The sequence below is a fragment of the Dama dama genome, chromosome 30 (genome assembly GCF_033118175.1).
Source record: "Dama dama isolate Ldn47 chromosome 30, ASM3311817v1, whole genome shotgun sequence".
In the NCBI taxonomy this organism is placed as follows: domain Eukaryota; kingdom Metazoa; phylum Chordata; class Mammalia; order Artiodactyla; family Cervidae; genus Dama; species Dama dama.
The window spans coordinates 49,976,637-49,997,332 of NC_083710.1; the positions used below are offsets into that span (position 1 = coordinate 49,976,637).

A 20,696-nucleotide genomic window follows, 5' to 3' on the forward strand; every position below is an offset into this window, starting at 1 on the left:
TGGTCACTCACCTAGAGCCAGACATCTTAGAGTGTGAAGTCAAGTTGGCCATAGGAAACATCACTACAAACAAAGCTAGTGGAAGTGATGGAATTCCAGCTGAGCTATTTAAATCCTAAAAGATGAGGCTGTTAAAGTGCTGCATTCAATGTGTCACCAAGTTTGGAAAACTCAGCAGCAGCCACAGGACTGGAAAAGGTCAGTTTTCATTGTGATTGCAAAAAAAGGCAATGCCAAAGAATGTTCAAACTACCATACAGGTACACTCTTTTCTCATACCAGTAAGGTTATGCTCAAAATCCTTCAAGCTAGGCTTCAGTAGTATGTGAACTGAGAACTTCCAGATGTACAATCTGGATTTAGAAAGAACAGAAGAACCAGAAATCAAATTGCCAATATTCGTTGGATCATAGAGAAAGCAAGGGAATTCCAAAAAAAAAAAAAAAAAAAATCTACTTCTACTCATTGACTACACTAAAGCCTTTGACTGTGTGGATCACAACAAAGTGTGGGAAATTCTTAAAGAGATGGGAATACCAGACCACTTTACCTGTCTCCTGATAAACCCACATGCGGGTCAAGAAGCAACAGTTAGAACCAAACATGAAACAACAAACTGGTTCAAAATTGGGAAAGGAGTATGTCAAGGCTGTATATTGTCACCCTGCTTATTTAACTTATATGCAGAGTACATCATGCAAAATGCTGGATTGGATGAATCACAAGCTGGAATCAAGATTGCTGGGAGAAAGATCAGTAACCTAGGATATGCAGATGATACCACTCTAATGGCAGAAAATGAAGAGGAACTAAAGAGTCTGTTGATGAGGGTGAAAGAGAAGAGTGAAAAAGCTGGCTTGATACTCAGCATTCAAAAAACTAAGATCATAGCATCTGGTCTCATTACTTCATGGCAAATAGAAGAGGAAAAAGTGGAAGCAGTGACAAATTTTATCTTCTTGGGTTCCAAAATTATTGCTGATGATGACTGCAGCCATGAAATTAAAAGATGCTTGCTCCATGGAAGGAAAATTGTGACAGACCTAGACAGCATATTAAAAAGCAGAGGCATCACTTTGCCGACAAAGGTTCATTTAGTCAAAGCTATAATTTTTCCAGTAGTCATGTATTGATGTGAGGGTTGGACCATAAAGATAGCTGAGCACCAAAGAACTGATGCTTTTGAATTGTGGTGCTGGAGAAGAGTGTCCATTAAGAGTCTTGAGTCCATTGGACTGCAAGGAAATCAAACCTATCAATTCTAAAGGAAATCAACCCTGAACATTTATTGGAAGCACGGATGCTGAAGCTCCAATATTTTGGCCACCTGATGCCAAGAGCCAACTCATTGGAAAAGATCTGATGCTGGGAAAGATTGAAGGCAAAACAAGAAGAAGCAAAGGATGAGATGGCATTGCCAACTCAATGGACATGAATTTGAGCAAAATCTGGGAGATTGTGAAGGACAGGGAAGCCCGGTGTGCTGCAGTCCACGGGCTCACAAAGAGTCGGACATAACTTAGTGATTGAACAAAAACAATAACAGGCCAAAAGATGTGTAATTGTGTCCACAATTAGTGAATTGCTGGAACATGATCATTTACCTTTTTTTAAAAAATTGAAGTATAGTTGATTTACATTGTTTCAGGTGTACAAAGTGTAATATATATGTGTATATATATATATATATATATATGTATGTAATATATATGTATATGTATATATATATATGTATTCTTTTTCAGATTCATTTCCATTAAAGGTTATTACAACATATTGAATGTAGTTCCCCGTTATATACCATTTATCCTTGTTGAATCATTTACCTTTTAAAACATACAATGATCTCCCCAGCAGCAGGTCAATTTCCACTGTTGTTTTCCTGGTGGGGCTTCAGACATCTTTTAACTACACATACAAACTAGAATGAAAGAAAACAAATTGTTTCCTTCTGGAGCAGTCACATAGTTTCAGTTTTCTTCTGGTGCTAAAAAGGTGTGAAATAGAAGTGGGTGGTATTTAAATTATTTGGACAACTGGGACTTTCAGCTTCAATGAGAATTAGATATTTCATATTTGTTTTTAAAAAATGTACATTAGTTTATTTAGGTATTTCAACGTACATCGACAAGCACATTCAAGTATAAGCTGTAGCTGTTACCACAAAAAGGACTTTTACTGGTAGGAGAGCAAGTAGATTGTCTAAAATATTTAACATGTGAAATAGTTTTCTAACATTCTCTCTTGAAAACAGAATTACCAAAACAATCTCTTCAAAGGGTTGGATGTAAAGTGTGCCTCTGATGATCTATCGTTTTCAATAGCTGGAGATGATAAATGTGACCACTTCTGATGTAACACACCTGAATTTCCATTCAGTTCCTGGGGACCCAAAAGAGATCCCAGTTTTCTGCTCTATTCTAACAGACAAAGCATTATTAGTTAAGAGGTAGACTTCCTGAGGCTTCTATTTAGGGCTGTCAAATGTACCTTTTCTTTTTTTTTTTTACACACTTAAAATACCTGGTGTATACAAGCTCAATAGTGAATTTCCTAAGAGATTTTTGTTGCTGTTATTGTTAAAAATGGGATTTCCAAGGACAGCATTTTTTAAAATAAAAAAAAGAATGTTTTTAACCTGTTATTGAAAGGCAGTAATGTAGATCTGCAGAGATGTCACAAAAATTCACAAGCCCATTAGCATCATCAATAGCATGCCGGTTAGGAAAAGAACCCTGGAGAAGGTAAGCAACTATCATTAGTCTTTTGATATATTCTCAGCATCTGCTTCCCGTTTCAGCTAATACTGTCAGGCATCTGATTTCCAGCCTCTTTCAGCTCCTCCCATGTTCTCTTCACCCAAGATGGTGACAGATAGTGAGAGGCACACGGTGTGTGTGCTCTATAGTCACTTCACCTGGGTTGGAATCCTGGCTTTGCCGCTTTCCTGATTAAGCTATTTCTTTACCATCTGTGCCTCAATTTCCTTACCTGCGATGATGTGGTGGTGGTGGTTTAGTTGCTAAGTCATGTCCGCCTTGTACGATCCTATGGACTGTAACCCACCAAGCTCCTCTGTCCATGGTGATTCTCCAGACAAGAATAGTGGAGTGGGTTGTCATTTCCTCCAGGGGATCTTCCTGACCCAGGGATTGTTCAGAATTGTCCTGACCCTGTGTCTCTTAGGTCTCCTGCACTGGCAGGCAGGTTCTTTACAACTAGCGCCATCTGGAAAGCCCCTACTTGCAATGATGATATGATGCAATCTCCTACAGTAACAATTTGAGACAAGTCAAGCATCAAACAATGTTTTACATGGAACAGGTTCTCCATGTGTGTTAGTCATTATTTTTCAAGCGCATGGTGGATATTGTTTCCTGGGTGCCAAGTCTACCAATGCTTTCAGCTAACACATTTATTGAGCACTTACTATGTACCAGTTCAAGATGCTTGAGATCACTGAACAGAAACCCCCAAATCCCTGCCCTTGTGGAGCTTCTTCAGGTAGAAGACAGAGTAATCAGTAAATATTGTAACTAAGTAAATTGCATTAGAGTGATACACACTATAGAAAAAAAAAAAGGTATCAGTATGTGGATTGGGATGTAGGCAAGAATGAGATTTCATACATATGTTCAATATGATATTCCTAAAATAATACTCATTTTTCTGGAAAAATTAGATTCCCTCTCCGATTTTCATTTATTGATAAATCATTCTCTTTGCTGCTCAGGTTAAAAGCTCAAGTCACCAGGGAATTCCCCGGTCGTCCAGTGGTTAAAACTCTGCTCTTCCACTGCAGTGGGCACGGGTTCTATCCCTGGGTAGGTGATAGGGAAGAATTCAGTCCCTTTAGTTTCTTTTCTACATTCCTCCTAATGAGCCACTACATTTTATGTCTTTCTTCATTGTCTCTTGAATCTACCAACTTGAGGCTTAGGCCTGAGTTACTGTCTCCTGTCACAGCCTCCTAAACAGTGCCTGCTTCTGGTCTCATCCTGCACTTCACTTGCAAATTCCTTAACAATTCACCCCGTCTCTTCCTTTCTCTGATGCCTCTGGAATGAAGATGGAAGTTGTTCGGGGGTGTAAATTCAGGGATGTTCATAAATCTGGTTCATCCTGTCTTTCTAGTCCACTCCCACCCCGCCTAAATATAACTTTCCATTTCAGTAAGAATAATCTACTTGTATGGATTCACCCTCTGTGCCTACACATCACACTAGGTTCTTTTCTAACTCTATTGCTTAGTGTTTGCTTTCTCTTTGTACAAGTATTAGGAATTTCATTAAATTTAAAATTCCATAGAAACTTCGTGTAGTTTGACTTATCAACGTATCCCAAGACATCCCCGAGGGAAGTGGTGTGGACCTGACCTCAGCAAGGTGGATGCGCTGATGGAGGGGCTCACAGTTTTCTGGAAACTCCTCAAACTTTTGATATCTTTATACTCAGCTTACTCAAGATTACCAGCTAACTAGTTTACGCCAAAAATGCACAAATAAGATCTTTTTCTAGACTACTTGAATTCTCCCCTGGCTTACAAATCCTGTTCTCTCCTGTTCTTTATCTCAATGATTTCCTCATCTGAGCAATTTATGTAAAAATAGTATCTGCTTTTTGAATCGTGTTGGTCACTCAGCATGTCAGACTCTTTTTGATCCTCTGGACTGTAGCCCGGCAGACTCCTATGTCCATGGAATTTTCTAGGCAAGAATACTGGAGTGGGTTGCTATTTCCTATTCCAGGGTATCTTCCCGACTCAGGGATTGAACCCGGATCTCCTGCACTGCATGCAGTTTACCATCCCCTGGTAGCTCAGCTGGTAAAGAATTCACCTGCAAGGCAGGAGACCCCAGTTCAATTCCTGGGTCAGCAAGATCCCCTGGAGAAGGGATAGGCTACCCACTCCAGTATTCTTGGGCTTCCCTGGTGGCTCAGACATTAAAGAATCCACTTGCAATGTGGCAGGTAGACCTGGGTTTCATCCCTGGGTTGGGAAGATCCCCTGGAGCAAGGCATGGCAACCCACTCCAGTATTCTTGCCTGGAGAATCCCCATGGACAGAGGAGCCTGGTGGGCTACCGTCCATAGGGTCACAAAGAGTCAGACAGGACTGAGTGATTCACAGCACAGCAGTGATTCAAGTAATGAAGTCTTTAGAAAAGCAAATCCATCTATTTTGTTATGCAAATAAAATCCAACTCCACTTGGATGGAGTTTGTGTAAATATACACTTTCCACTGGTAAATATCAAAGCACTTTTATTCATCTATTTTCTTCTGCGAGGTCCTAATCCAGTGGGTCACCATCTTGGTTTCTCAGCAATACTGTCCACTTGAGACTCTTCAAGCTGCCTGCATGTAAATGGTTCAACAATCTCTATTCCTTTATATGGGTCTCAGTACTAGTGAAATACACATTTGTCTCATAAAAGCCCTTTCCCAAAGATTCCTCTTAATTTAAATATTAAATTGTACCAGTCTTTAAAACCACAGGGACCATGTACTGGGAACTAGCACCGACCAAAACTATTCTTTCGGATTCAGGTTTCTCAAATGGCTGGCTATTTTCAGCTGAGCTCCTAAGCAGGACTAAACATAGGGGTCCTCTTCACCAACCTGGGATAAGGCAGCCATCAAGGCTTTGCTTTAAAAAAAAAAAGAAAAAAAAAAAACGCCTATTTCATCTTCCCAGTTTGTTCAGCTTTGCTTTAGATTGACTACAATGGTTTGTCAGTAACAGGCACTTTATATTTGTTCCTTTATTAGTCTGTTACAGTTGCCATAAAAAAGTACTACCGACCAGGTAGCTTAAACAGACATTTCCTCACAGTTATGAAGACTGGAAGTTCAAGATGAAGTTGTCGGGTGGCTTGCTGTCTGGAGCCCCTTTCCTCGGCTGGTAGACGGCTGCCTTCTTGTCCTCACAGGGCTACCTCTGCACACGCGGCCCTGGGGTCAGTGTGTGTCCGGACAGGACAGCAGTCAGCTTGGGTGAGTGCTCACCCTGAAGACCCATGTTCAACTTACTCACCTCTTTCAAGGCCCTTACCCTAAATATAATCACACTCTAGAGTAACCGGAGGTTACTGTTCCAACATAGGATTTACAATTCAGCCCAAAGTTCCCTAACAGACTAAACCATGACTAAAAAGATTTGGGCTCTATAGTTGAGGAAGGTGTTAAAGTGAATATTCTTAATGTCACTGAACTGTACAAATGGTTAAAATGCAAAGTTTTATGTTGTGTACATTGTACTACAACAAAAAATGTGGCTAGTGTGAGACAGTAAACTTTTAATTAGTTTAAATATGTTTAAAAAACATACAGTATGTTTGAAACATGTAAGTTTCATATTGTCCGCTATGGAAAGCTCTTATTTTAAATACAGAAAAACATAATCTTACCTTGTTGAAACATCAACTTTGTTTTCAAGCCTGGGTAAATGTTATAACTATCACCTTTTACTACCAGGGGAAAAGTATTTCATTTTACTACCTCAAGCCTAATTTTAAACTGTAAATTATAAAGCCTACCTTTAAACAGTCTTCAACTACACATAACTAAAAAGCATTCTCTGTCCCTGGGATTTTCCAGGCAAGAATTCTGGAGTGGGTTGCCATTTCCTTCTGCAATGCATGCATGCATGCTAAGTCGCTTCAAGTCATGTCTGACTCTTCAGCAGTGTCAGACTCTGTGCGACCCTATGGATAGCAGCCCACCAGGCTCCTCTGCCCACAGGATTCTCTAGGCAAGAATACTGCAGTGGGTTGCCATGTTCTTCTCCAAAAAAGCATCTAAATATTTACCAAATACTTATAGAAACACAAGTTGAATTCACAGAAACATACTTTAAATCAGAAGTACAGGCTGATATCACCAAAATGGTTTTATTTTGGACACTGACAACATGCGCAACAATGCAACTGTATCATTACTTTGTTTGGTTTCCTTAAGTATTACTTAAGTATGCATTAAAAATACATTTACATTTAAGAAATGTAACACATTAAAGTCCTCTGTAAACAGAACTCCTTCTCAATATATTTTCCTGCTTTGTTTCATACATAAATAACATAATCTCTAAGTTATAAATAAAACTATTAACTCTTATGACCTAAAAGTATATACAAATTTTGGAGCCTGACAAGAGTGTTTTCTTTCTGATTTTATATAAGTAACAACATGCAGTGTCTGCAATGTTTTTTAATCATATAGATGACTTATAATCAAAACCTTTATTGTCTCCCAACCTGTTCTCCCTTTAACAGACGTTCCATGTACTTGGTAAAGATGCCACCATTCAAAAGTCAACGTAGTCAAAAGACTAGATTTTAAAAATAGAACAGAAGGTTCCCATTAAATATTATTAAGCCTTATTAAAATCACTTTAGTTTGTTAGAAGAAACAAAATATGCTACCAAAGAATATATGCTTGTACTATCATTTAACTGGAAAGCTAACATAATCTTAAAAAATCAGATTAAATTGGTAGTAGTCTTGGGAAAAAAGTTCATGGAAATTCTGTTAGAGGAACAGAAACCATATTATCCTAAGTTATCTAAACTTTATTTTCAACCATTACTTCAATTAGTTAAAACTTACAGGGTAAAAATAATGACACACAAAAATGATCTTAGAAAGGCATATTCAGAATTCCTGATGCAGAAAACGTGATTATTTAGTTTTTGTTTAATGACTGGAAATCTTTATTCCTTCAGAAAATAGTAACATTATTTAATGAATGTCACCACCTGTTTGGTGATTTACTAGATAACCACTCAAGGTATTTTATTAAGTAAGCACTCAAATTATTTTTATTTAACAAAAGTAAAAAGACTTTTCATGTTGGAATTGTTTCATTATGAATTAAAAACTTAGAAACACATTCTCAATTAATATCTTCCCTAAATTTAAATGAATCAAATGACAAATACTAAGCTAAGCACAGTCATTACCTTTAAAATTTCAGTTTTCTAAAAGTTTTACTCTTCAGTCAATATTAATATGATCTGGGTAACACTACTAACTGCCACTCAAACTTGATGTTTAAAAAAAGAAATATTCTTTGTTAAAGAGCAGATTAACAACACGTTTTCCATGTTCTTATAAAAAACAAGATTCTGATATGCATAATGAATCTAAATCAAAAATCCACACATGGTAGCGGAAATCCTGTCAACTTTCAGCTTAATACAACATAAATCCACAGTTATTTTGCATAAACAATTCAAAATTTAAGTTTATAATGGAAATGTCAACAAGTCTTAACTACAACATTACTGCTGATGGGTTCCACTATAGTTCACCCAGGCACAGCAGATGTGCACATCTGATAGACAGACTGCTTAGAAAATTAAAGCTATCAGAGCTATAAATTAGGAATACATAAATATGAACACAGCAATGCCAAAGCATTAGAGCGGTTAAAGAAAAAAAAAAAAGATGTGATGTAAATACAACTGATAGTTTTCTCTGTAAGCCACTTTCCACTGATTTATAGAGCTATGGATTTATAATTCTTTTAAAAAGGACAATGTTTCCACATTGCTACATGCAGTGATTTCATCGTATGTTCTTGACTACAATGCAACCTTCAATCTTCTTACACAGCTTGACATAGCCCATCAGGATTTCTTCAGAAAGTCAGCTTGTCATATTTTCAGCAGCCTAGAACAAGAAAGTATGATTCAGTATAACAAAATCATAGGGGGGGTGGGGGGAAACACCATGGAAATACATTTGTCAATATTGCACTGTCATTAACAAACAACTCTTCCCTCACATATAGCAAAGCACTTTTATCAGCATGATGCAGTAGCTTTCACTTTTTGCAGTACATTATTAGAACTACCATTTGAACTGATTGCTAGGCTAACAGTAGAAAATTATTGTGTTTGTGCTCAGTCACTCAGTTGTGTCCAAATTTTTGTGACCCCGTGGACTGCAGCCCGCCAAGCTCCTCTGTCCATGGAATTTTCTGGCAAGAGTACTGGAGTGAGTTGCCATTTCCCACTCCATGGTATCTTCTCAACCCAGGGATTGAACCCATGTCTCTTGAGTCTCCTGCATTGGCAGGTGAAGTTTTTTACCACTGCACCATGTGGGAAGTCCAAATTGCTATATAATCTTAAATAACAGTTAATGTAAAAATACAGCAAGCACTACTTGAAAAATTAACTTATAGAAGTCCTCATCCACAGTCTTTATTAGTTTGTTTCTATATGTTTCGTTACAGTGCGAAAAGGGAATTAAGAATGAAAAAGATCTTTCTGTTATGCTGTAACGCAAAGGAATAAAAAAGGCAAAAGAGGAATAATGAATACGTGGCTAATACAGCTTTACCTAAACCACCATTCGTTACCCTTTCCCTGATTATTCTGTAGAAATTTCCAGACACCATTATCATTCATCAGCAAATTATTTTATATGCATTTCTAAAAGATAGGATTTAAACAAGCAATTTCTCAAGGCCAAATATGGAAATGTTGAATTTAAATAAGTTTAATCTTAGAAGTACACGGTAAACTCAATTCATTTATATTTCAACCTCCTAATTAAAACTTGTTTTTTAATATTCAGTCTAAGTTCAGAGGTCCTTCAAGGAAATTCCTTAAGATACTGGGAAAGTTGTAGATAACTAAATATGAAACATTCTTGTCAACAGAACCTGCCGTGTTTTTCTATATAGCTGGTTGTTCATCTTTCTCTTCCTGGGTTTACTATTCACAAGAATTAGGACCTAGTTTGAACAAAAATTGCCCCTTTTTCAAAAAGGCTTCTTACTTCTTTCCACCCTTATAGGTTCTTATGACCCTTTAAGCAGTATTCTCCCTGCTCCGATTTTCATACTAATTTTAGAGTTTCCTCTCCCAAGATACAATGTAACATGTCTTTTCATTTGAATTAGGCAAGCCGTCAACCTTGTAGAGCATTCATGTTAAATGTGTGTGGAACTACTTTGCAGTTGAAAGGAAGACAGCAATCCTAAAAACTCATCCAGTTTCCAGACAGTCATTAAAAGACTCCACAAGTGTATATACAGTGGTCCTGGGGAAAACCCACATTAGAGGTCTTCTCTCCAGACTTTCCATTGCCCAGGTTTATTCCCTCCGTTGTGAGGATGGGTGGGACACGGGACTTACTTCGTCCCTCATTTCTCTGCCAACTACAAATTCTACAGCGCCAATGTCCTCATGCTGCAGTGAGGAGATACATCACATGCTCTAAGATATCAGTGATAGTACAGGACAGCTTCAAAAGAAAACACACGGCTTAGTGGGTCTGAAGTCACCGATTGTGTGTAATTCAAGGCACATGGCAAGAAAGTAGAAACTATGGGAAAATGAGTTTTGCCCACAATTTCTGAAATCAGTATCTATAAATGACTGCCAACACATAAATACTAGCATTGAGGAGACAACACAAAAATTCAGTGTTGATGATAAAAGTAACATTCATAAAAATAAAGTCTAGTTTTAAAAGAAATACACGTGATTAGCAATTCTATTTATGCTGTGGCAAATAAACACAAGGCAATCTGTCTATCACTGTTAGGAAATTTATCTATCTGGGTGACACACAGCTAGCTGCTTTTACTATAATATACACACACATACATGGATACATATAAAATACAACACCTATATACAAATCTAAAAGATTTGAAAGAGAAAAACAAAATAATTAGTAAAATTATTATAATTTTCTTCATATTGAAGAACAGAAGAAAAAACTACGTTTCAGAGCAACAATTCCTTGCAACATTTCATCATATCCTTGATTTATATTGTACATGGTCTAAAACAGAGATGAGTACCATACAATTAAATTCTAATCACTAGGATGTCTAGGTAAAGATAATACAATGCAGCAAGAAGAGTTTCTCCTTACTCTATTTATCACACTAAGAGAAATAAACAAAAAATATGAGGAAAAAAATTCATGAGCAGCAACCATACAAAAGAGAGAACCTATGCATATTAAGGCACTAAGGCTGGGGCAGGGTAAGGTGGTCAAGAGAAGACAGGTGTGGCTGAGTGCAGTTCTGAACCAACCAGCTCCCAACCCAGACCCAGCAGGAGCAGTTAGGAGAGAACAGAATTTGATCTGGAGAGAATCAACCTGAGGAAGTTTATTCATTTTTAATTCAATGACATTAACTATAATATATTTGTTTTCAAAGTAGCATGAGACCAGCTAGGATGATGTTAACCAAGTATTATCTACTGGTTATCTACTGGTGATCTTGAATGATTTTCGTTTCCTTCTTTGTATTTTCTGATCTAAATATTTAAAAATTACCAACATGAATTACTTTTATACAACTTAAATAGCTTTCAAACATTACTTTCAAGAAAAAATTCTAATGAACATTTCTTCTTTACTGGAAACTTTTCAAGATCTCTTCCCCTACCTAGTTTTAGAAAGAGTCTGGTATACCAATTTTAGATTAAGGGAGAAATGTGTTTTAAGAGGCTCTGTGTGTGTATGAGACTGATTTTCCATTCAAATGGGCAACACTTTCTGATTTTTGTTCAACTTAATTGTAGTAAGTCCCCTACATGCAAATGAGTTCTTTACTGAGAGTGTCCAATTTGTTCACAAGTCCAACAAAGTTAGCCTAGGTACCCAACTGACACAATACAGTACTGTACTATAGGTTTATAATAGTATTATTATAACTGTATAACTGTATTTTAAGTTTATAATACTTTTCACACAAATAATACATAAAAACCAAACACAAAAAATAAAGAAGCATTTTGAATCTAACAGTGCAGTACCTTGGAAAGTACAGGACAGTGGCTGGCACATAGGGAACGGCATCGAGTGAACAGGCAAGAAGAGTTACTTATGGTGAGGGAGAGGATGTGGGAGACGGGAGAGCTGAAGGATGGTCAGCAACAGGAGGCAGAGGGCAAGCTGAAATTTCATTAACACCTGACGTTCACAACTTGAAGGTTTGCAATGTAGCGGAGTTACTGCATTGACTTTGCCTTCAGAGTTCATTATAATCCACTGAATGTGGAATAACCAGTACGTCAAAGCTGAAAAAGTTATGTTAAACAGGCACTTCTGAATCTCCTAATACCTTGATTTTTATTCTAAGAAGCTATGTTGTCTGCCCTCTACCTTTCCAGCTAGGTTCCTTGTCTCCGCTTCCTTCACATCAGTCAATCTGCGTTAATACAAAAATTTCTTGCTATTCTGCCTCCCTATTCCCTTTCGAACTTCAGCATAGCTGAATAAACATTTTTGTGGTTGTGGAAGATGTATATTAAATAAATCCTCTTCCACGGAAATTTCAGAAATTTACTAATAAAAGGCTATGATACCTCTTATGTTATGAAAGGGTATTAAGCCAGGGAAGGTACTTGGGCTCCAGTCCACTGGTTTGGTTCTAATCATTTCATGCTTTTTCAAATAGCAGGCTCAGATATTTTTTAGAACTTACTGTAGGCAGAAACTTAGCAGGTATCAACTCTGACGTCAGAGGGTCTGAGCTCAAATCCTAGCTCAACCACTTAACTCTAAGTCTGGGGAGAAGTAAGTTAGCCACCACAGCGTCAGTTTCCTCAGGGGTAAACTATTACTGGTAGTCGTAGTAAACATCCTTGCATTGCCTATAAAGGAAACAATGCAGGCAGAGTTTAGCAAAAGCAGAATAAACACGAGCTACTCTTACTGTATTACGTAGTTATTTTTCTTTCTCTCATATGAAAGCAACAGTTGTTGAGTTAAAAAAGAAATAGAAGCTGCTGGACAACACAGGGAGCTCAGCTTGGTGCTCTGTGATGGGGTGGGAGGCTCAAGAGGGAGGGGACTTGTGTGCATTTGTGGACTTGTGTGCGTTTGTATGGCAGAGGCCTCAGTTCAGTCGCTCAGTCATGTCCAACTCTTTGCGACCTCATGAACCGCAGCATGCCAGGCCTCCCTATCCATCACCAACTCCTGGAGTCCACCCAAACCCATGTCGATTGAGTCGGTGATGCCATCCAACCAGCCTATACAACTGTAAACTGTGTTTACAACACAATGGTAAAGCAGTTACCCTCCAATTAAAAATACATTTTAAAAAAGAAATAGAAAATTTGAATAGTTTTCATAATTACTTAAAAATTCTGATTAGAAGCCTTACATCTATCTCTGACAAAAGTTCATTTCCAAAATATTTAAACAAAGACTACCCACAAAGAAGAAAAGGACGGATAACCCAGAAAAATGGGCAAGTTACATGAAAAGATATTTCACAAATGAAAACGGCCCCAAAAAATTAAAAAAAAAAAAAAATTCATTTGATCTCACTGGTACTCATAGAAATGCTAACACACAAGAAGAAATCCAAACACAGCTACCAGAATGACTAAAATTAAAGACACTGACAATAATAAGTACAGACAAAGATGAGACGCAAGGCAAATTCATTTGCTGCTGGCGGGAATGCAAATTCATAAAACCACTGTAGTCAAGCCTGGCCTTAACTCTTCACGTTGAAGATACACACAAGCTGTGATTCAGCAGTCCTAGTTCTAGATACACGTTCGACAGAAGCGCCCCCATACACGTGTCAGAGACACAGACAACTAAGCTCAGAGCAGCATGCTCATGACAGCTCTGGGCAGGGAGCAACCTAATATCCGTTCATAGTAGGAAAGATGAATAAAAAATGCTATATTTGTGTAATGAAACATGATTATTACAGTGAAAAGGAATGCACTACAGCTATACATACAACAGAAATGAACCTCACAAAAATAATGTCGAGTGAAAAAACTCAGTGGAAAAAAGAAACTGTGCTGTAAAATCTCACTTACAGCAAGTTAAAAATTTTTTTACAAAATTAAACTGGTGTTGAGTGATCCATGCTTAGTCAGTGAAAATGTTAAAGTCTCTATCATAAAAATTAGGACAGTAGTTATGGGAATGGGGAGCCGGAAAGAGAGGTAAGTGACGGGGGGCATAAGGGAACTTCTAGGGTGCTGACGATGAGAACTGTACAGATACTCTATTTATGATAATTTTTGCTCTGTAAATGTGCCTTGTTTACCTTTTGGTGTTAGATTTAATGAAAAAAAAAAAAAAAGTTTTGACAAGCACAAAACCAATGACCCAGATCATTGGAACTTATCAGAGATATTATTGGAACTTAATCTGAGATGGGTAAATGGCAGGTCTCCTCAAAGGAAGACAAAAGGGTAGACAAAAGACAAAAGCCGCCTTCTGGTGGCCGCCAACAACCCTTGGCCTTCTTTGTCCTGTAAACGCCATCACTCCAATCTCTGCCTCTGGCATCACACGGCATCCCCTCTGTGTCCTGACAGGGTACGTGCTCTGTGTATCTGTGTCCAAATTTCCCCTGTCTTTATAAGGACACTGGTCATTAACCCATTATGATCTCATGTCAATTTGATTATACCTACAGATACACTGGAGAAGGGAATGGCAACCCACTCCAGTATTTTTGCCGGGAGAATCCCATGGACGGAGGAGCCTGGTGGGCTATAGTCCACGGGGTTACAAAGAGTTGGACACGACTGAGCGACTTCACTTTCACAGATACACTATTTCCAAACATGGTATATTCACAGGTACTGCACACTTAAGCATATCTTTTGGGGGGCGGGGGGTGGTAGAAACAATATCACCCACAACAAAAGCAGAATTCTAAACGTAATCAGAAACTTCTACAAAAAGATCACATGGTTCAGATAGAGAATTTTGTGATCTGAACAAACACTACTGAGATCCTGGCCTTCAGAATTTCTCCTGATGATGACAGATGTTAGTTTAACCTTGTTTAGAATCATTCACATAAAATTTCAGCATTAATTGTTTTCTAAACAAAAGCATCTTCATTCAGAGTGAGTGAACATATGAATCTCTACCTTTAAGGCTTCTGTGGCCTTGCGAAGTTCCTTAATAACTGATGATAAAGCTTCTGGGTTAATTCCTTGTTCACAAAGCCGCACACATATAGACAGAGTTTCCATATCTAATCCAGTATTCAAAATTCTTGAAATCTCAAGTAGGACTGGAAAAAAGACAAGAAAATGTTAAGAATAAAATCTTGTAACATTTTAAAAATGCACATGAATACTTCTGCTTTTAATTCATATAATAGTGCATAACGCCAAAGAACAGCACAGCATTCCTAGATTTGAAAACTGGCATGTAATACTGGAAAACCAGCATATAATACTGCCCTTACTTAGCTCTAGAAACTTACAAATAAATTTATAACCTCCCTCCACATAACTTTTCTATACCTTGGTTTATATTCTACTACTCATTTAGTATCTATCTAAAATTTACATATCATAGTCAAGATTATTCTGAACATTTTCCCACTTGTTAGCATTCTCTTACAATATAATTTAATCATTCATGTAATATTCCATTTTAAGGAAATAACATACATTACTTAACTACTCTGCTATTTTGTTATGTGGGTCTCATGTTTCCCTGATGAAAATAATACTGTGAAAAATATCTGTACATAGGAACTTAATTTTATCAGAATAAGTTCCTAGAAGTGGAACTACTTAGTCAGTAATATATCATTTGGATTTTGATGTGAACTATATGAAAACGACACTTTATTTTGGGATGAATGGACAAATGAACAATACTAAGCCATCCTTCAATTTCAGTCTAAGTCCTTCTGAAAACTTTCATAATATTCATGATTTCTGTGATATGGGCCCGTTCCACTTTTTCATACTTTATATTCATTTTCATCTTGAGAAGTTCAATTCGTTTAAAAAAACCTTTCTTCCATTCCTCTATTTAACCTTCTGAACACATGAAATACTGTTCTAATGTTTTCCCTGCTAATCCTGACATCTCTATCAACTGTGGGTCAGTTTTAACAGATTAAAATTTATTATCATTGGTCACATTCTTCTGTTTTGCATACCTAATAATTTCTGACTGGATGCCAGACATTGTGAATTTTACTGTGCTGGGTGTTTGACAGTTTTGTATTTCCATACATATTCTCAAGCTTTGTAACGAGATACAGTTATCTAGAAACAGTTTGATCCTTTGGTGTCTTTTTGGGGTACTTTCCTTGCACACCGATCAATGCCTTGCTGAATACCTGAGGGAGAACATTCCATGGACCTCCAGAATTCTCTCTAGGTGCAGGTTTTTTCCTCTCAGGTACTCTTGTCTTAAAAACTCTGCCTGCCTTGGTCTCCCTGAACCCTAAACTCCTGCTCAACTCAAGGTGTCTGCTGGGTTTTGCCTGAGTTACTCTCATCCTGCCACTGCACTGCAGCCTTGAAGGCAAAATCTTAAAAAAAAAAAAAAAAAAAAAATCTGATCTTGTCACATTCCTGTTTTAAATGCAGTAGCTTCCCAGAGTTCTCACATCTTCAGTAGGGCCTTAGTATATTCTCATGTCTGCCTCATCTCATACTTCACAACCATTTATCCCCCTTAATTACACTGTCTTTACATGAGCCTTTCAGTCTCATTTACCAAGTTCTTCCCAGTGTAAGTTAAGACCTGGGGAGAAGGAGTCCAGATAAGTTATTGCAATTATGGAGAGACTGGTAGGTGGCATGGACAGGAGAGATTAATACAAATGGTCAAATCTGAGATGAGTGAAGAACTGAAGAAGCTTAGTGAAGGAGGGAAGTAGGGGAGGCCTCACATTAGTGAGTAAGGGGATTGATGGCGGGAGCATGGGCTATATGTTTGCTTCACTGACACTGCCTTGCACACTGTGGACTCTCTTCGCTCCTTTTGCTAGTTTACAACTTGATACAAGTCAACTGTGGATTGAAAATATTTGGGAAAAAAAATTCCAGAAAGTTCGCAAAAGCAAAACTTGAGTTTGGCGTGTATGTGCAGGCAACCATTAAGGTAGCATTCACATTTATTAGGAATTATAAATAACCAAAAGATGATTTAAAGTACACAAGAGGATGCTGCTGCTGTTCAGTCACCCAGTTGTGTCCGACTCTCTGTGACACCATGGACCGCAGCCTGCCAGGCTCCTGTCCACGGGATTTCCTAAGCAAAAATAGTGGAGCAGGCTACCATTTCTTTCTCCAGGTGATCTTCCCAACCCAGGGATCAAACCCAAGTCTCCGGCTTGGCAGGCAGATTCTTTACCACTGAGTCACTGGGGAAGCCCCTATACAAGAGGATGAATGTAAGTTATATGCAAACACATAGCCATTTTATATGACAGACCTGAGCATCCACAGATTGTGGTATGGGTGGGTGGGTGAGGGTGTCTTGAACCCAATTTCCCTGCAAATACTGAGGAACAACTGTATCACACTGAAGCCTCTAGTAGGGAAGAAGTAAATTTTAATCACCATTGCTAAAAACGTAATTTGTTATTACTGTCGCTAAGGCTAAGTCATGTCTTACTCTTTTGCAACCCCATGGACTGTAGCCTGCCAGGCTCCTCTGTCCATGGGATTTCCCAGGCAAGAATACTGGAGTGGGCTGCCATTTCCTTCTTCAGGGATCTTCCTTCTCCAGGGATCGAACCCATGTCTCCTGCGTTGGCAGATAGATTCTTTACCACTGAGCCACCAGGGAAGCCCCTTATCCAACAGACCCTATACTAAATCTGGCCAGGATCAATCAGGTTTCTTTCAGTGATCTGTGCAGATAATAACAGAGTCCACCACTTCCTCCCGTCTAAAGTATCTTTATTGAAATGCTTTCATTTTCACAATAAAATTACAAGTGTTCATAGCTCAATTTTATAATCCTTGCAAATCATCTGACATTAATTAAAAGATGAAATCACTTAGCTGACTCTAATTCTGATGGGAGGGAGGGAGGAAAAGGATGAGGAGAAATATACTAGATCTTGAGGCAGCGCTGTCAGACTCAAAAAGTTTTGAACACTTCAGTTTGGGTCTCATGGATAGATTTAAATACATGGAAACTCCACATTAACAGAATTTCAAAAAACACTGGTGCTTATGTAGGTCAGCCCAGTCCCTTGGGCAAATTAATGTTCTATTTCTGGCAGTGAGAGTGGAGAAAGGTGGGATTATTAAAGGACTGCATTGAGGACTTTTTCAGTTGAATATGTGGTCAGTTCTTAACAGTACAAGTGTCACTGTTTCCCTTTGTGCCTCAATCATTATAGACAGCCTGGAAAATATTTTCATTAACTTTGCAAAACTTCGAATTTTGACAGACTGTTTTGGACTCAATTATGATTCAAGAGATGCCAGTGTGATCCCTGGATTGGGAAAATCCCCTGGAGGAGGAAATGGCAACCCCCTTCATTATTCTTGCCTGGGAAATCCCACAGATAGAGAAGTCTGGAAGGCTACAGTCCATGGAACGGCAAAGAGTTGGACATGCCTGAGTGACTGAGCATGCCTGCATGGCAGATAGCAATGGACAGGACAGGACCTAACTGCCACTTAACAGATGTTGATACACTGCCAACCCGGGGCCTTCCTTTTTACCTTCTGATTTGGGGACCCACTGTGTATGGAAGAGCAGTGTTCTCTACTTTGCACACTCTCTCCTCCAGTGTTGGTTGAGAAAAAATAATCTGGTCTTTCTTCACTTTTTCATATTCTAACACTATAATCTTCAATGCTCTCAGTGAAAACCTTGATGATGCAGCCAATAAAAATGATCCGTTCTCATTTCTGTATCAGTAGTTTCATCAGAGAGAAAATGCCAGCTTTCTATTCAAATGGAATCCTGTGCCCATATAATAAGGAACAGTTAATCTAAGAAAATTGACTACAAGTCAGGCCTCAAATACACTTCACACTGTTCAGAAACCACATTGGTTTCCAAGCAAAGATGTAAGACAATAATGGTGTACACTAGTTTCTAACTGCACAAATCCACTTACAAAATAAAATAAGCTCTGCTATTTCAAGAAGGATGGGAAAATAGGATGAATTAACAGAATAGGATGGTATTAACAAAATTCCATTTTTCAGAAAAAGAGAAAAGCAGATACTGAGTAAAAAATTAGATGCAAAGGCTCTATTAATAAAAAAAAAATTCTTTTAAAAGCGGAGCAGCAGAGAGTGCAAAGAAAGTCATAAGCCTTATCACAAGTCCCCATAAAGAAGGGGCTCTAACAGGAAGTGGAGCCTACAGTGAAGGAGCCAGAGATAGGACATGAAGGCTGACACTGCTTGAGAATTTCATGGTTTGAGAGACAGCAGTTCATGTGGGTATCCCTTGGAATACGCAAAAAGCAAAATTGAACATCAAACACACATATACAAGTGCAGGCAAATAAAATGGGGACAGCAAAAGGGATCGTGGAATGATGTTTATATACGAAAACAGTGCAGGAACTACCTGTTAATGGTCACCTTCGAGATGCCTTTATCAGGTGATCTTATTTAAATATTTACAATAATCCTAGGAGGTAGTATGTGGCTTCCCTGGTGGCTCAGACGGTAAACAATCTGCCTGCAATGCAGGAGACCCGGGTTCGATCCCTAGTTGAGAAGATCCCCTGGTAGAGGGCCTGGCAACCCAACCCACTCCAGTATTCCTGAGTTAATCCCATGGACAGATGAGCCTGGCGGGCTACAATCCATGGGGTCGCAAAGAGTCGGACATAACTGAAGCGACTTAGCACTCACGCAGCACGAGGTAGCAATCTTGTTTTACGGGGTTAAAAAAAAAAAAAAAAAAAAAGCAGTCTCAAAGATGTTTAAATGACTTGTCCAAGCCTACACCAGGGCTATAAAGTGTCAGAGCCGGCAACAGAAAGGAGGGAAAGGATAACTCCAAGACACTTTTCCCCTCTATTACTTGCGGGCATTTTTACCTGCGTGCTCCCTGCTGCAAAACAGGTAAATACGCCCACGGTCTCCGGACACCGGCATCACCGGCTCCAGGACTAAACGGGGGCAGCTCTGATTAAAGCACATGTTCCTTCACGGGGTAGGTATTTAACACGCTCCTGCTGCAGCGCAAGGTACAAGGAGGGATGGAGCGGTGACCAAACATCGGAAGCCACTGTCCACAAGAAGCTCAGTCTGGGGCGCTTCGGCGGCGATCCCCTCACTGGATGCGGCGCGCGGGGTGGGCGGGGCGCGCGAGACCAGCGCAGGAGAAGGGATGCGGGGAACCGGCGCGGAGGGAGCGTGGTGCAGGGACCAGCCGTGACGAGCTCGCGCGAGAAAGGTCGCGGGGACTGGGCGCGGGAGAGGGCGCGAGATGAGCGCTCCGGGGAAAGCACTCGAGGCGGGAAACGGGCGGCGCGCGGGGTCTGGTGCGGGAGGGACCAGGCGCGCGCCGGGCTGACGTGTGGCCGCAACGCCGTGCGCGCGACAAACTACGCAGGAACGGAGAGACGACTCTCAAAGGATGGAGCCATCAGCTCTGGGGCCCTGGAGGGCCCTTTGGGAGGATGTCCAAAGATGCCGATCGGGGCAGGAAGTGGACCTGAAGTCCTCGTGGGCCCAGCCCCGCCCCAGGGCCTTGGCTCTGGGGAACAGAGGCAAGGTAAAGGGGGCGAAACGGGCACTCACTGTCCATGGTCTCCCTCACCGCATTCAGATTCGCTGCCGCTGCCGCCGACCCGGCGCCACTGCTGCTAGCCATGGCGGAGGCCGAAGGAGGCGGGCGAAGGGCCTGACCCGGAACTGGAGCGCCTTCCTTTCTCCTGGGCAATCACACCGCGCGTTCCCGGCTCACGCCGGGCAGGCTCCGCCCCTCGCGCTGATC

The 20,696-nt window shown here is 39.6% G+C and overlaps 1 protein-coding gene across 1 annotated transcript; it reads right to left on the reverse strand.

Moving 5' to 3' along the window:
- Nucleotides 1-6,866: 6,866 nt before the first annotated feature.
- MZT1 (mitotic spindle organizing protein 1) lies at nucleotides 6,867-20,688 on the reverse strand. Its single transcript, XM_061133613.1, has 3 exons — nucleotides 20,501-20,688; nucleotides 14,891-15,036; nucleotides 6,867-8,672 (listed from the first exon to the last, which is right to left on the reverse strand). The coding sequence occupies exons 1-3, from the start codon at nucleotides 20,571-20,573 to the stop codon at nucleotides 8,649-8,651; spliced, it is 243 nt and encodes an 80-aa protein (XP_060989596.1). The 5' UTR covers nucleotides 20,574-20,688; the 3' UTR covers nucleotides 6,867-8,648.
- Between the last annotated feature and the right edge of the window lie 8 nt (nucleotides 20,689-20,696).